This window comes from Maylandia zebra, linkage group LG17 (assembly GCF_041146795.1).
Source record: "Maylandia zebra isolate NMK-2024a linkage group LG17, Mzebra_GT3a, whole genome shotgun sequence".
NCBI lineage: Eukaryota > Metazoa > Chordata > Actinopteri > Cichliformes > Cichlidae > Maylandia > Maylandia zebra.
This window is the reverse complement of record NC_135183.1, coordinates 13,104,358-13,121,859: the sequence shown is the minus strand read 5'-3', so window position 1 is coordinate 13,121,859 and position 17,502 is coordinate 13,104,358. Positions and strand designations below refer to the sequence as shown.

Sequence of the window (17,502 nt, the reverse complement as noted above, 5' to 3'; positions counted from 1 at the left end):
GCTGTGTGAAATTATTTTAGGTATTTGTTCATGCATGTTTTGGATGCATGCCTATGTTTTTTTTGTTTGTGTGTGTGTGTGTGTGTGTGTGTGTGTGTGTGTGTGTGTGTGTGTGTGTGTGTGAGCTGAGAGAGACATAGAGAGAGGAAGGGTGTGTGGGTGTCAGATAAAGCGTAAGAGAGTGTAAGGGAGTTTCAAGTATGAGTGATTATGTATCTAGGAGCCAGAGGCAGATAGAGATGGATCAGGAGATCTGGGCTATCTGCAGCCCCAGGAGTACTGAAGACCTAATGCCACACATTTCTGTAATATCTATCTTGCAAGCAAGAGAAAGATGGAGGCCCCAGACTACTACCCTTACTACTATTGACCATGGGTGCCCACTCATGGTCAATAGTAGTAAGGGTAGTGGTCCCAGGAGACCAGAGTAGATGGGTAGCCGACCGCGCTGGAAGCCACCCTGGTGTGAGCCAAGATAAGGCTCCCAGGCTATCAGCACCTACGCATTGTTAGTGATCAGGTACCCTGCTGGCCAAACAAAGACATAGAGGCTACTTACATTAAGACAAGGAAACTCTTGACCATGCATGTAGGGTTTCACCCTGTGAAATGCACTATACACAGGTACACACACACACAGGTCTTTATCACCAGGTTCCACATTTATTTACAATTTTCCCACGTTATGACTGAACACAGTCTGACAGCTGTCAGTCCCAGCTGATTTCCCTCCCTCTCCCTCTGCTCCTCTCCGTCTCACTATAAAAAGGGAAGGAAACCATTATCAGTCCAAATCGCCATCAGCTGTTCTCACCGGCATCTCCAGCACCGCCCCGTTGAGCCCACTGCACCACTCCTCCCCTGCAGCCGTGCCCAGGACCACACCTCCGCCACACACCTCAAATCCAGCATCCTCAGACTGTACGCTAAATGGAAGGTAGGAAACTGGTGACTTGGGAGTGTTGGAATCACAATCCAGAATTAGACAACAAACGTCCTTGAGTACATCAGGAAGATGGCCAATCAATGGTGTGCTTAGTGAATACCTCAGGCAGAAGAAACCTGAGAAAGAAGAGGAGCAAGAGGAAGAACCATCAAGATCCATAGAGCCTGGTGTCTATCACACCAGGCCCCCTGGGGCTTTTGCACTGTGGCTGCTGGGTGACCTCCGTCGGGGCTCTCCTCTCCTTTTCTAGGTGGGTGGCACGATTGCCCCTGCAGTGGTCCTCTGCAGGTGATAAAACAGATTTTCAGTCTTTTTTCTTTCTTTCTCTCTCTCTCTCTCCCCTCTATTTTTATCTCCCTCTCTTTCTGTTAGCTCTTTTCCTAACTTCTCTTTTTTTCTTCTTTTTCTTTCCCATCTCCCAGTCCAGTCCATTCTCATTGTAATAACTTCAAATTAAAAGATAAATAAATAAATACATTTAATAAACTATGACAATCAAGTGCACCAGTATAGCAAAAACCGTAATAGTCCACTTGGGAAAATAAATCTGTTGGGCATTTTTGTTGCCCTTCAGACAATAATTCTGATTGCTACACTGCCAGGACAGGCAAAAAAACCCATATAATAACCTGGACAGAGTAGTGGTAGACAAAGAGGAAGAGAGCCATACTGAAAGACATGGTGACACTGAATGACAGCAACATCAGGGAGAAGGAACATCAGAAGCTGGAGAAGTACCAAGGGTTGAGAGAAAAGCTGGAGAAGATGTGGAGTGTGAAGGTTAAAAGCGGTCCCAGTGGTAATTAGAGCGCTTGTTAGGTGAGAGGCCCCAGCAGATCCCAGGAACAACATCTGTGATCTCTCTCCAGAAGAGTGCAGTAGGAGTACATTAAAAAAACTTCCCCTCTCGCTTCTGCGGGCGGTCTGTCCTTCAAGCTCGGGTCCTCTACCAGAGGCCTGGGAGCCTCCTTAGAATAACATAGGACAGAATCTAATATAAGACGGTACTTCTAGTGTGCCTCTTAAAGGGCCCATGTAGATTATGTTGTGTGGGGAAAACAAGTAGAGAGCGGAGAATAATAATTAATGACGTAAGATTTGTTTTCATTGTGAAGAACATAATATTTGCTGTAATGTTTATATTATATTTGATAAAAAACAAAAAATAACACCTTCATATAATACTAAGATTTTTCATAGGAAAAATGCTCTAGTCCTTAACAGGTTGTAAAATCAGATAAATACACCGTCAGATGAATAGCAAGATATGACAGATTACAATTTGTCATTATTAATCTAACGATAAATAAAGCATAAATTTTCAAAGCGGTAAACCCCCAAACATACGCCATCATTTAGTTGTTTGTGCAACCATTTTTGGCAGTAGTAACTTGAAGCAATCCTTTTCTGTATATTTTTTTCTGTGTTAACTTTAGCTGTCAAACACATGGCCTCTCATTTGACTGTAATTGGAAATAATTCAACTGAATTTCAGGAGCGAGCCCACGCCCCCACGCCCCCATACACCCAAAACACTGCAAGCTGTTCGTTCTCGTTGTAGTGCCGCACCCTCCCTCCTTTTTTTCAGTTCCCTTGCTTCCCATTAGTACAAACAGATCTGCATAAAGAACATAGATCTTTACAGGCTTTCTAAATCTAGACTATGAACTACATTTATTGGTAAAAGTACATTCACGGTTCTGTATAATTAAGTTTGCATTCATGAGGTCAGTAGGATGTGAAGCAGTTATACTGCACAGGACAACCTATTATGACAAGGCAATGGCAGGGTCATGTACTAAAATATCTACTATAATTTTTACACAAAGTCCCAGCCAGTATGCTTCAGCAATAACCAGCATTCTGTCAGGAGCAACACAAACTAATGTATGAAAAACAAGCAGTGAAGTGCTATGATTCCTTTGTAGATGCATTGCTTATTCCTCCTCATTTAAAATTCCAGTGTTTGTCACTCAGGCAGGGGCGGACCCAGAGAAATTTTCTTAGGGTGGCATGAGGGTGGCAAAGAAATCAAATGGGGTGGCAAAATCAAAGCCTTTTTTTTTTTTTTTACCAAACACATATGCAGCTTGTTACATATGGTTAAAATGATTCAAATGCAGTAAGTATACACGTGTTTTTTTTTCATATAAATATAGTCTATAACTCAATTATTTTCTGTAGCCAACATAATTAAACACTTTAGTTGCATAAAACATGCGATGTTATGCGCTGTATAGCCGGTATAATAAATAAATATGTAGCCCAATAAGTATAAAATCCAGAAAGCTACACAACATGGGGCGGTTTATTTACAAACACAAATCTAACTTTCACTGTTTTTTGTTAGAAAAAAAACAGATTGTTGCTTAACTTACACAAAATTTCAGAAATCTGTACAGTCATGAATAAAAATGTAAACCTAATTTTTCACGATTTGTTGGATTAACCCTCTCAGGTCCAAAATATAACTGTCCATTTTTGACTCCTTTTGATTTTACATTTGTATTTCACTTGTTTCATTTTATTTTTTCCCCTTGCCTTCGTATCATTCTTTTAAGTTCAACCTCACGTGTGTGAATTTACTTGTTCTTTCATTGACATACTGTATTAACACAACTGATCTGAAATCACACAAAAAACTTAAAATCCCAGTAGTAGTTTTTTTTTCTGTAACCCCCCCCCCCACACACACACACACACACACACACATACACACACAGATATGTTGAGTAAATTATTTTTATAACTTGAAATGCAAATACAAATTGTACATTTCGAAAACTTATGCACACATTTTGTGAACATGTATAACTATTTATCCAGAAATGCAGCCAATACAACCTCCCGTTTTTTTTTTTAATTTTATACAACCATTTAAAAATATTACTCAAACTAAAATGAGAGAACAATAAGATGGCGCACAAATTATGTGTGCCAGTGGCACTTGCCACCCCATGCTACCCTTCTAGATCTGCCCCTGCACTCAGGTGGTAGAGAAGGTTACTTACTAACCTTAAGGTGGTTCGATCCCTGTCTGCTCTAGTCTACATGCCAAATATCCTTGGGCCAGAAACTAACCCCTAACTTGCTCTCCAGTGCATGAATGAATGTGTGTAGACAAAAGTGCTTGTGCAAATGAGGTAAGTTTTTCAAAGTGCTTTGAGTGCTCATGGAGTAGAAAAGCACCATATAAGAACAGTAAATTTAGCATTTAGGTCACACTTTTATAAATATTACACTTGCCCCTGTTTGTTTCCCTCTAAACTAAATTTAGGTTATTTTGCAGGTTCTGCTTTTTAGCCCATAAGCAGTCATCATATACAATTGCATAGTCAATTTCTGAAACATAATCTCCCTAAGGGGACCTCCCCAAGGAATTGATTCTATTCTATTCTATTCTAGTCTTCTTTGTTTGGGTAAGGCTAAACCTCCGCCTACCCCACTCCTACTTTACAGGTGAAAATAGAGCAAAAGGACCGCTAGTCTTTGACTTTATTTATTTTCTGCTGTGTTTTACTTTTACATCCATTTGAAAGAGTGAGTGTAAACACAAAAAATATATATTTTATGTGCTGGAATGTGCAGAAAATAGGTTTAAATATTAAACAAATTTCTTCCAGTCAGAGAATGTTGCATATAATTAAATTTTTGCTTGATGCATAAAGTTAAAAGATTAAAACTAATAAAACAAGTTTTAAAAAGGGTCTTTTCCATTTGATTACCTTTTTGTATGATGGATTATGTAGAAAAAGTAGAATTGGGCTGAAACATCTATTGCTTTATCACCTATTCAGGTTGTAAATTGTGTTTTTAAAAAGTAATTAAGTAACTAAGTAATTAATTACTTTTGAAAATAAGTAATCAGTAAAGTAACAGGATTACTTTTTTGGGGAAGTAATCAGCAATTAGTTACTAATGACTTTTTTCAAGTAACTTGACCAACACTGATTATAAGTATTATTAGTGTTGTAAAATATAAAACCTTAAACAATCAAGGCAAAGCCAACCAAACAAATACCCTGTTACTGGCTTCAATGAAGAAAAAAGTCAAGAGCACCCAGCTCACAAGTGCTCCAGGGAGACTGGCCAGTTGTTCCCAGTTACACTGATTAACCCCGCCTACCAGGAACCTGCAAGACAACACAAAGGAACAGAGGAAAACACAGAAGGCCTGGCCAAGGCAAAGGGCTGTCACACCCATGATGAAATGAATGTATTTCACTGGAAATGCATTATAAACAGCTACTAAATGTGCCAGCAGCTGGGTCTGACTCTGTTCTTTCCATGACCTGTCACTACTCCACCTGTTTCACAAGCAAACATGACACCAACTCAGAGGCAAGACATTGGAAAAAATGAGAAACTGTGAATCACTACAATCATGCAGCATAGTAATTGTGTGTTGATCCAGTCTTCCCTGTTATTGACACTCCCTGTGGAGATAAAGAGTTAAAACTTTCATCTGGTTCTTTTGCACGTGGAAGCAGATTTGTTAACTGCCTTTTCAGGGGAATCTGATGTCATGCTTGATAAAGCTACTTATATATATTAGCAGTGTTGGGGAGTAACGGAATACATGTACCGCCGTTATGTATTTAGAATACAAAATATGAGTAACTGTATTCCGTTACAGTTACCGTTTAAAAAGGTGGTATTCAGAATACAGTTACTTTGTTGAAATAAATGGAATACACTGCAGTACTTTCCTGTTTCATTCTGTCGCGGGTCAGGACTGTTTGGGTTTTGTTTGACAGCTACGTTCTGTAGTTCCAGGCGGCAGCGTTACGGTTGCCATGGTTACAGGGCGACGCTCTCTCTCTCTCTGCGACTGTGTGTTTCCTGGGTGAGAGAGCGCCTTTTCGTTGTTGTTGTTGTGCTAAGCTAACAGGCAGAATGCTACAAGCATAGCTCTAAAGAATGTAGCATCATGGGCAGTGTAGTCCGTGCTGCAGGGAGAATGGACTGCCATACAGGTTATGTGTCTGTGAGCGCGAGGAGGGAGAAAAAGGTACGAGCTGTCGTCGAGGAAAAACGGGAGCTGGAAGCATGTAAATATAATAATAACCACTGCAGCCAAGAAGAGTGCCTGACGAGCCCAGTTGTAAGTAAGCTGTTAAGACTCGACTGTACACCGTGTTCGTGTTTTCCTCTGAAACAATAAGCTCCGTTGCAGCAGTCTTTCAACGCTTCTCTCTGTCTCTCGCAAGAAAAGTTGACCCAGACAACAAAGTAAAGCTATTTTTCGGCTACGAGCCAACAGGGACCCCGCCGTATTAGTCAGAGGTCCCTTTACTACAGTTCGGAGTCGCGGACCTTCAGTAATACTAATAAATCACACAGCAATAGGACATTCATGTTGTTGTAAAAAGCATGATAATATATTAAGAAATCCAAAGTATTCAGAATACGTTACTGTCATTGAGTAACGTAACTGAATACGTTACAGAATACATTTTGGGGCATGTATTCTGTATTCTGTAATGGAATACATTTTAAAAGTAACCTTCCCAACACTGTATATTAGGAAAAACTCTGAAACTGCTCCACCAGCATCAACTCACGCACTGCTGCAAAATTGGTATTCTTGATACGGACATGTGGACACTGTTCAATCATATGAAGTGCAGATGTTTTGAAACTGTGATTCAAAACAGCCATCTTACCATGACTAATTGAGGCTTTGTTCATATGGGAACCTGGATGACCTTCAGGCCTATGAAAAATGACCTGGTGCTGTCAGCATGTAGCTGGCCACTGAACCCTTTCATGCTGAAAATGAAAATGCAGGACAGAAAACATGATAAAACCAAACAATTAGACAAAAACTAAACAAACCACAAATAGAAAATGGTGCATAAAGAAGATGTGTGTCTGAGTGTGTGCGTGTATGTGATACTCAATCATGTGTGATAAAAAGCATCCTATTATTAAGATATGAAAAGAGGTTGTCAATGCTTTCAATTCAATTACAGCAGGTGAGGCAAATTCAGAGACAACACTGTGTTAAAAACAGTCCTCTGGCCACTAACTAAATTCTTTGAATTCTTTCACACTTGCTCAGCTGGAAATGCAACTGAGTTAGAGCTTCATTGGTGCTTGATGATCATTCTTGAAACCTCGTACTAAGGTTATACCCGTGTCAAAGCCTGAAACAATAAATGCTAAAGTTTGAATTATTATTTTAGGTGTAAAATGAAGATATTAGGAGAAAAATCAAGAAATCAGAACGCACACACCACATTTTAGGGCCACAATATGACACTTTCTGATTTTCTATTTATTTTTAAATGTTTTATTACTAAAAGATGATGAAAACAATGGTGTGTGAGAACACAGTGATATTTTTAAATGGTAAGCAAAGTTAAATTGCCCACATAGTCTACGCTTAATTCAAACTGTGTAAATAACTGTTGCAAAAGTGCCTTTATTTCTTTTTTGTGCATTATAATGTATAGTCTGATATCTTGTGCAGTGTAAAAACAGATCGTTTAGTGCCCCCTTCTGGCAGATCTACGTACGTACACGTAGATGGAGACGACAGCTTTTGGCCAATGGTGTGCCGCTCGACGTCACCGCTGCAGCGTGCTGGTAATGAAAGGCCAACAACACCCCCTCAAACAGTGAGTAAACGGAGGCTTCTGTGGCATGAGAGACGGGACTGACGGCGCACGAAGCTCGTAGTAGCTTTGACCTCATACCAGAAACTCTTCTGTTCACCTGTTAGTTCCTCTTCCGCCTCCGCCTCGTAGGGTGGAGTTGTTGCTACCTGGATTCTGACAGCAGACAGAATAACTATATTTGGATTCAGTAATGCTGTTTCAGTCTGAAGTGTTTTTTATCGACATTACAGTAAGTTTGTCTTTGATAACGCTAATTGAATCAGACATTTTGGCTACTTTGCTGACGTATCGCACAAGCTTGGCTTTGGTTTGGAAGTAGTACCTGCTCTTCGGGTGCTTGACGGGAAATTTAAGCTTTCATGTAAAATTACACGCTTTCTTAGCCTAGTTTTCATTTGTTAGTAGTTTTCATAATTTTCACTTTGGGGGGACTCTACGTCAGTTGTAGGCTATATTTCCATGCCAACAGGAGCTAAAACATTAAAGCGTTTTCTTTTTGTTCTTTTCTTTTTCCTGTTAAAGAAGATAAATAAAAACCTCTAGAGTCATACGTTTCATCCTGTAGTATGCGGGACAGTTTTCGTGCTTTTCAAACGTCGTTTTTGTGTTTAAGTGTGCCACTTTCCGTCAGCAGGAATGAGCCAGCAGCCGCGATCAAACCGGGGGCACCGGGAGAGGAACGGAGACCACCGGCAGCACAATGGCGACCGGTCAACACCATCCAACAGGTGCGCACTGCGTTCACCGTTGTTTTAAACCCAGACTGTGAAGTGAGGGCGACTGGGGCAGTTGTCTCACCATGTAATTCCTCAGATCAGAAACTAAATACACTTATTCCGCACACCCTCATTAGGATTCTCTCTGACCGTGGAAGAAGCGCAGGTACTTCATTTCTGCAGAAATTCCCAAGGACAAAACAAGTTTTCAGATAAGGGAGATGCTTTTTGAATGCACAGTGTTTTTTTCCTCCCTAAATCTGGATTTAAATCTCCATCAGTAGTACTTTAGAGAACAACCATGTTGACATAGGTGTTGCTGGGTAAAAGATTGTAAACATGGACGGCATATCAGGGACACCTTGTTTGTCTGTATTGACATTTAAAAATTAAAATACTTGTTTGTATCAAACATCACGTTTTACATGTGTTAAAACAGTATCAGCCTACATACTGACATACACAAAATAAATGTCACTCTCGCTCCATATTTATCAAGCAATATAACATACAGATGAGGATAACATTATTAACCCCCCTCAATCAGTGTTTTTTTTTTTTTTTTAATGGAGTGAATTTTCAACACAGCATTTTTAAACATACTAGATTTCTTGAGAAAGCATAGATTATACCTATTTGTGACACACGGTCACATAATTATCTCAAGAAACAAAACAATAACCAGGGTCAATATTGTTTGCCCCCTGAAACACTGACCTTTGAACTGCAGCACAAACCTCTGCTGTGCAATGATGTGCTTTAACTGTATAATTCTCAAAACATATAAAATCATTAAAACTGAGACTTACTGTCCACTTTAAACTTCAGCCAGAGTGTGAGTTGTAAGCATAGTGCAAAAAACAAAAGAAATCAGTTTAAACTTGAGGGGAAAAAAGTGAATGTTCAGTAAGGAGCAGATGGATTTACAAAGTTATCACAGTGTTTCCAAGTGTCAAGAATGCAGTGAAAAATATGAAATTCAGAGAGAGCCACACAGTACAGAACAAGCCTGGCAGAGGTATGAAGTGAGCGACTTCAAAGACTCTGGAAGAAAAAATAGTGAGAGATCTGTGTGAAGGGCTCGGAACAACTGCCAACACTAGTAAAAGACTAGTAAAGACCAAGCTGGGAATTTTAAGCTCAAAGAAGACGATCAGTAGAACCCTGCAGCGGAATGGACTGGCAGGTTGCAGATCAAGAAAAACTAAACTTCTGCAGAAGATACACCTTTAAGCCAGACTGAAGTATGCTGGGGAAACCTGATGAAAGAAAGATAAAGATGGCATAAAACCCAAAGAATCACAGTGGTGCAAGTGTTAAGCTGTGGGGATGCTTCGGTGCATCTGGAACTGGGAGTCTAGTCAAGGTGGAAGGAATCATGAGGAAAGAAGGATATAATGAAAATTTCCAAAGAAATCCTCAAACATCAACAAAACTGGATCTGGGTCGTGGCTTTGTTCTCTAACACAACATTGACCCAAAATATAATTCACTACTGTGAAGATCTACCTCCGGAAGACTCAAGTGAATGTTACTGACTGGCCTGCATAAAGCCCTGAGTTGAATCTAATTGAAAATCTGTGTGGTGAACTGAAGACCAACAAATCTGGAAGAGCTTGAGAGATTCACCAATAAAGAATGAGCTGGGATGGCTCAGCAGACTGAAGAAGCTTCTCGGATGAGAGGTGAAACGTCTTCAAGCAACTTAAAGAAGTCCAGATGCTTTTCTTTCCAAGCTCCTTAGACTACTACAAACAACTGCATGCTGTTATCTAGCAAAAAGGAAATGACTGAAATGACTGATATGACTGATAGTACCAAGGGGAGCTAATAATTTTGATCCTGGTACGTTTTGTATTTTTGTGAAATAAATCTTTCTGTATTTCTATTTAAAATATTGCAAGTGTTCCAAATAAAACCAGGATGTTTGGAAAAACTCTTTCAAAATTCCTTGCTCTTTTTAACAGCACTTGGGAAATTCTTAAACAAAAAAAAAGACATTTTCATAATAATTCTTGTATTTGTACAGACAGAAAATATCCCTTTGACTCTTTTGCTTTTGAATAGACATGTAAAGATGTCCATTTAAATTAAATTATGAGATGTTATTGTAATAATTTGATTATTCACTTGTTTAATGTTTGGTTTTTTTGGGGGGGTTAAGCGTTACAATTGTGACCCTCAGACTTCTTGCGTCAAAATGAATGTTGTAGTCTTGTCCTTATTAGTGAAAAAATGTAAGCTGTACTGTTAGCACAATTATTTACATGTCTTTTCATCAAAAGATAACATGTAGCCTGTGAGTAATGAAGGACACTGTAGAAAAAGTTGCAGCTGCCCTCAGTCTTTTCTACTTCTACCACTATGAATGTGGCAAGGGGAGCCCCAGAAGCAACAGAGGATTGATATTTTGTTGTACGTCTGCACAAATATTTAACAACAACAAAAAAATCATAAAAACGTTTTTGTTTTTTTTTTGTTGTTTTTTTTATAACCAGCTCAGAAACATTCAAACTGACCTTAATAGGAAACTGGACAAGCTTAGACGTGTTCATTCTGAAGTTTGGAAACGTTTTGTTTAAAATGACTTTAACCCACTTTTCCAAACTTTGTTGAGCCCAGTCCAAGAACTTGAAAGAATTTTTCTTTTGGTCATGGACCAGACTTTATTAATCCCTATGGGCTCTACTGTGAGTTAGAGTTTGCAGTCTTGTTATAATTGATGAATCTTTTGCTTCTGGTTACATCAGAGTACAACCCAATGCTGCTCTCAATTCTCACTTGCTGGTTTCATTACAGTATATTATTGTATTAGTAAAGCAATCCCCAATTTACTCATGGTTCAAGCCTCAGAGATGTAAGGTTTTCAGAGGAACACTGACTTGTAATTCATTATTGTTATATTGCTTTGTTCCTTTTTTTTTCTGAGTACTTTGTCCACTGGTGCCATAAAAATCTGAATTCCAGTACTGAATCCAGAGTTCATATTTGGCAGTGTATCAGGACTTGTTTTCAGAATCTTTATTGTCATTGTCACAGGTACAACGAAATTAAAAATGGTCCCCGATCATTGCATCATCCCTAACGATATCAACATATAAATAAAACAAAATTCAATAATAAAATAAATGGAATACTTAAAGTGCTAATAAGAAGTATCAACAAACATTCACATACATTCCCACATACATGCTTCAGTCAGCACACAGATTAATACAAGAGTGGCGTGATTGGCATTTTTTTTGTAGCAGTATTTTTTTTTTTTTGTTGCAGTTGGATAAAAGCTGTTTGAGCCTATTAGTCCTTACACTGATTGCCCTGTACCGTCTGCCTGAGGGCAACAGTTCAAACAGGGAGTGGCCAGGATGTGAGGTATCTTTTATGATGTTTTGGGCTTTTTTAAGACAGCGGGTGTAGATCTTCCAGTGTGGGGAAAGGGCAGCCAGTGATCTTTTGGGCGGTGTTAATGATCCCTTGGAGTGCTTTCCTCTGAGCCACTGTGCAGCTAGTGTACCAGATGCATATGCAACAGGTTAGAACACTCTCAATGGTGGCTCTGTAGAAGGACACCAGCAGTCTCTGTATGATGTTATTCCTCCTGAGAATTCTCAGGAAGTACAGTCTCTGTTGGGCCTTTCTCAGCAGCTCGGAGGTGTTCGCACTCCAGGAAAGGTTCTCCTCTATGTTGACTCCCAGGAAGCGGAAGCTTGCCACCCTTTCTACACAGTCCCTATTAATGAATAGTGGTTGGGTCTCTGCCTTTTTCCTTCTGAAGTCTATTATGAGTTCTTTGGTTTTTGAAGTGTTGAGGAGGAGGTTATTGGCCTTACACGATAATGACAGCTGCTCCACCTTGTCTCTGTATGCAGACTCGTCATCCCTGGAAATGAGCCCCACCACGGTGGTGTCGTCTGCAAATTTCACAAAGAGGTTGCTCTGGTGGAGAGGAGTGCAGTCGTGTGTGTAGAGAGAGTAGAGCAGTGGACTAAGCACACAGCCCTGGGGTGAGCCAGTGCTGAGATTTAGGGCTGAGGATGTGTGATGGCCAACTCTGACTCTCTGTCTACGGCCCGAGAGGAAGCTGTTGATCCACATGCAGGTGTTGTAAAGAAGCCCCAGGTCTTATAGCTTGGCCACCAGTTTGTGTGGAAGGATGATGTTAAAAGCTGAGCAGTAATCCACAAAAAGCATTCGCACATAGCTCTCATGCTCTTCCAGTTGTGTTACGGCAGCATGGAGTGCTGTGGCTACAGCGTCTTCTGTGGACCGGTTTGCTCTGTAGGCAAACTGGTGAGGATCCAGGCTGCAGGGCAGGGCTGCTGTGATGTGTTTTACCATTGTTTCTCACTTATCTTTCTAATTACTGCCTTTTCACAGTAGTTGTCAAATTGTGATTCACTCTATTTTAGTATAGAAAAGATTTATATTATTGTTATACTTGGAGACTATTAAAAAATAACAATAATTATTAACAATTAGTCTTGTTCTCAGAAGCAGCTCGGAAGGAAATTTGGTACCTGGCTGACATCCCTGAGTCTAGTTCTGCTCAAAGTTTCTTCCTATTAAAAGGGAGTTTTCCTTCCCACTGTCGCCAAAGTGCTTTCTCATAGGGGGGTCATATGGTTTTTGCATTTTTCTCTGCATGTATTATTGTAGGGTCTACCTAACAATATAAAGCACTTTGGAGCAACTGTTGTTGTGAATTGGGGGTGTATAAATAAAACTGAATTGAAATTAAATTAAATGAGGAAACTACATGCTGTAGAAAGGTCTGTTGAAAGCTCCAAAACAGCATTAAAAGCACCTTGTTTTAAATTCATTTTGTCAGTAGGGAAAATATTCTATTTCTGCAGTTAACCATGTTTATAATTTTGTTATGACATTTAAAATGTCTGAAAAATGGACTCAGGCGGAAAAAGGCTAAAAACACATGTTCCTGTCTCATTGGCCTTTCTGTCAGTGTTTCAGATTAGTTGGTTGATGATTTCCTTCATTGTTATCTTTTTCAGGTCCTCCTCATCACCCCCATATTACCCCCGAGAAGCTGACTCACATCCAAGTCATGCACGGGAACGAGTGAATCACAGTGACTCCAAATGGAACTACATTTGCTCCAGAAGAGGTAGGTCAGGATGTCCAGTACTGTGCAAAAGCCTCAACTCTTTATAGTTTGCTTGGAAAAAACAACAGTGATTTATTGAAACATGTCCAGAAGTGTATATGGAAATACAGTATATAAGACGAAACCAGTTTGTACAAATCTAATGAGCTTGAAAGTCAATATTTTGTTGAGCACAAATATTGACTATTATATACTATTATATACTATTATGTCTGTAAAATTGTAACCAAATTTGTAATAGATTGAACTAAAGAAATGGTTTCTTTCTATAAAAAGCATTCCTGACGAAATGAGGAGTTGCTCAAGAGCTCTGCACAGTACTGTATGTGTGAAATAAAACTGTAGCGTCTAATGGCGGCCTTGAGTTTCAGTGTACTTCATTCTTTCTATGAAAACTGCACTGACCGGTTTTCATGTGTTTACTCAACTTTGTTTTCAGAGGTTAGGCAGAGGAACACTATTCTGGGGAGCTGGGAACTTGAAATCAGAGCCTCACAGATTAGTTTTCTCCTGTGAGAACACTAATAAAGACCTCAAATGTACAGCTGAAGTTAGGTCTCAAGTCAAATAAAGTCTAAGTGCCACCATTATAGTTCTCTGAAGCCCATTTGATGCATAACAGCTTATTGATTTTAGATCAAAAATTTCAGTACTCGGGAGAAAAAATCAGGAAGCTAAAAAGTTCAAATGTCAATAACTAGAAGTACAAGTAGGAAGAAGAATAAAAGCAAGTATGAAAGATTGATTTTTCTGTAAAATGAACTCAAATGCCTGTTCTGTGTGCTGACAAAGGTATCATCCTGATCTGCGCTGTGCTGACCAACGCCCTGGTCCTCATCTGTGTGGTCGCAGCTCAGATGGTTACGTCGGGAATGTCCTCGGCAGCCAGCATGGGCGGCTTCAACCTCAACTCCAACATCAACTTTGAGGGTACTGAGCTGCAGAAGCTACGAGAACTAGACATGCAGTATAACCAAATGAGGGCACCAAGCATCTATGGCGGCATCCCCTTCAGCCTCACCTTTGGAATAGTCTCACTGCTGTTTGTGGTGTCTGGGAACAAACCCCCCCACCGGATGTCGCGAAAGCTCCTGTTTGGAGCGCTGGTCTTTCAGGCGGTGGGCGCAGTGGTGTATGTGGTGGCTGTCGGCCTCTACCTGCACTTCATGATCAAAGTCAACTCCACAGATGTGTGCAAGCAGCGGGAGATTCTGTATTCGCGGAACGGCTACACCTGGATGAACTGTAACGTGAGTGGGGCCGATGCAGCTGTGGCTCTGTTCGGACTCATCACCGCCATTCTGTACATTGCTGGCACAGTGCTCACTTTCCAGACCATTCAGCACATGAAGCGTTACCTACAGGAACAAAAGCGGCGGGAAGAGGAGAAAAAGCAGGATCGGAACAACCCACAGAGGGCTCCGCTGTGGGCCGAGACCACATCTGTGTGAGGGAGACTTGTGTACTGTGGTTAAGGGGACACTTTAGTTTCTGCTACAATGACATCTGAACTGATTCAAAGAGGATTGGCTCCAAATGTGTAAGACTGACAGACGGATCACAGGAAACATTTAAACTTACAACGCTTCATCGTCTCCACATGGACACAGCTACTTTGTAGTATAAACTACTTCTGTGTTACTGCCCAAAAGTGACTGTGGATCAGGGGACATAAACAGTACAGTGAGGTAGCACTAATGTGCTGCTGTGGCTTAGTTGGATAAAAAAAAAAGAAAAATCTTGCATAGCTAGAATACATTTGGGATTAAAACAGTACAGTTGAACACTAAAACTAATGTATGACAACTAAACCTGCCTAGTACTTAGTGAATTTAATGTCGTTCCCTCAGGCACTGTAATACATGGATGAATATTAAAGCTTTTCCACTTATGGAGAGAACTAGAAAATAAAGTGAAGACTCAGCCATCATTCATCAGCCCCACATATTGTTAGTTAGCTCAGAAAATGAAATGTATTATGTTGGCTTTTTATGCACATTCCCTCTCATTTTTGTCAATTTTTATGTAGAAGTTTTTGTATGTGTCTTTTAAAAAAAAAAAAAAAAAAAAAAATCTTCTATCCAAATGTAACTTTGTTCTCAAATGTGTCAGTTATCTCAGGTAATGCTGAACATGACCGGCTTGTGTAAGTTAAATCGCTGAGTAAATCTTCAAATGGCCTGTTTTACTGTTGGAGATAGTTTTCTAATAGTAACATGTACACTGCTTAATGTTTTTTTTTCTTTCTACCAGTTTGCAGCATTTTATCTACTGTAATTAAACAGACTATGATTCCATTTAAAAGCTGGATCGACTGTCATTAGGGGGCAACAGAAGTCTGAGCGCCTGTTCTGCTGTTTGTGTTCCCCTGTTCTGTGCCAGCCATGACATCACTGCTGTCACACAGTGGAGCGCACACATACAAAAGGACAGCAGTGATGTAACTGCGCTGACAACACAAACTTGTCAAAATTCCCCAGAGTGATAAAATGACCTGACTTCTAAATTTACCATTTTAGACAGCCTGATCATCACAGCAGCACTAACAAATTTCTTCTTTTGGTTATGCTCTTTTAAGTTTGGATATTCTGGTTGCTCAGCTCTGCCAACATACCTGTTTTAAGATAATAATAATAATAAGGCTGCAGATAACTTATTTTAAATATCAGACTGAAATAATTAGCTGACAGGAAACTGATGGACAAGCAAATGTTCTCCTGCTCCAATTTCCTGTGTTGTCAGCAAAGGGACGTGATGAAAAAAAAAAAATATAAAGCTATTAACAATTAAATATCTAAATTATATATCTAATAAAAAAATCGTGAGGAGCATTTTCCATCTTTAAAAATGAAGGAAAAAATGTGGTAGACAACAGTAAAAGTCATTTCACCTCTAGACAATTATTGACTTAATCTTCAAATACACGGTGACCATGTATCCTTGGGCAAGATACTGAATCCTGAGTGACCCCAATGCATCGGTGTGTAAATGTAAGAAAATGAATATAAAAGCATTGCAAGTAGGGCTGGGCCATATAATACCGTTCACGGTAATACCGGTATAATGTTAGGCAATGATAAAATGAAAGATCGCGATAGAATATGGGTAAAACGCGCATGCGCAGTGCCTTTGTTTTCATACGCACATGGCGGAAAAAGCATGGTGGCGACAGAGAATGAGAAGGGCGGAAGCAGATCGTTGAATGAAACGGATGAACCAGAATTTGTTTGTAAAAATGCTGAAACTTCAGTGGTGTGGAACTGGTTTGGCTTTCGTCCGTCAGATACTCACCAAAGCACAATTTTCAGTAGAACATGCAAGCGGGCCGTCGTTATCGGAAAAGAAGGGTTAGGGATCGGAAAGGAAATCAGTGGTATCGCACATCACTACATTACAGCTACCGTAGACAGGATCCTCGGCGGAGTAATATGTACTGTGCTTCAACATAATATTACCGTATTGTGACTTTAAGTTTTGTGGATATTATACATTGTTATGCTCAGGATATGTCAGCCAATTTCCACTGGAAATGCCTTTAGTCAGCAAGGAATTTGCATTTGCACTGATACATTTTTATATAGCTTTAAATGCACATAAAAAAAAACAGCTGCTTGATTAAGTGAAAATACACTGATGGGTTTTTTTTTTGCACTAATAAAGTTGTGGAGTTGTAAAGTATTTTGCCTCGCGTCAATGTAGTCAGTTATATCGTTATCGCAAATTTTCAAATATATATCATGATAAATATTTTTGGCCATATTGGCCTGCCCTAACTGTAAGTGTGTGTGTGTGTGTGTGTGTGTGTGTGTGTATGTATGTTTGTGTGAGAGAGAGAAATTAGGTGAATAAGGCTTGTAGAAGAAATGCACTACAAGTTGAATTCTGGAAATACAATCATTTCACCTTCTCAGTGCAGCTATACACATACACACGTTAAATTAATTAAAAGAAATGAGTGAGCATGTGTGGACTGTATGCAGGTGACAACCGGAAGTTCGAGAAGCAGATGTGTTTTAATCTTATTACATAAAAACATAAAAGTGATACTGTGTGGATGGTTCTGAATGAGCAAGATTTTAACAGATAAACCCAAGT

General features: G+C 39.7%; 1 protein-coding gene across 3 annotated transcripts; it reads left to right on the top strand.

Moving 5' to 3' along the window:
• The first annotated feature begins 5,725 nt into the window (after positions 1 to 5,725).
• si:ch211-191a24.4 (MARVEL domain-containing protein 3) lies at positions 5,726 to 15,771 on the top strand. Of its 3 annotated transcripts, XM_004571737.5 has the most exons (5): positions 5,726 to 6,050; positions 7,422 to 7,569; positions 8,204 to 8,297; positions 13,295 to 13,407; positions 14,200 to 15,771. In XM_004571737.5, the coding sequence occupies exons 3-5, from the start codon at positions 8,206 to 8,208 to the stop codon at positions 14,856 to 14,858; spliced, it is 864 nt and encodes a 287-aa protein (XP_004571794.2). In that variant the 5' UTR covers positions 5,726 to 6,050; positions 7,422 to 7,569; positions 8,204 to 8,205; the 3' UTR covers positions 14,859 to 15,771. The 3 variants fall into 3 exon arrangements, with proteins under 3 accessions (XP_004571794.2, XP_004571793.2, XP_004571792.2); XM_004571736.4 differs by lacking the exons at positions 5,726 to 6,050; positions 7,422 to 7,569 and adding an exon at positions 7,576 to 7,798 and having other exon boundaries at positions 8,201 to 8,297; XM_004571735.4 differs by lacking the exons at positions 5,726 to 6,050; positions 7,422 to 7,569 and adding an exon at positions 7,576 to 7,798 and having other exon boundaries at positions 14,200 to 15,767.
• The last annotated feature ends 1,731 nt before the right edge of the window (positions 15,772 to 17,502 follow it).

Bases quoted from the DNA above. Each gene is read 5' to 3' on its own strand.
- si:ch211-191a24.4 (XM_004571737.5), top strand. From the start codon at position 8,206: ATGAGCCAGCAGCCGCGATCAAACCGGGGGCACCGGGAGAGGAACGGA. The intron at 8,298-13,294 runs GTGCGCACTGCG...TATCTTTTTCAG, and splicing joins CGGTCAACACCATCCAACAG to GTCCTCCTCATCACCCCCAT. The intron at 13,408-14,199 runs GTAGGTCAGGAT...GTGCTGACAAAG, and splicing joins CTACATTTGCTCCAGAAGAG to GTATCATCCTGATCTGCGCT.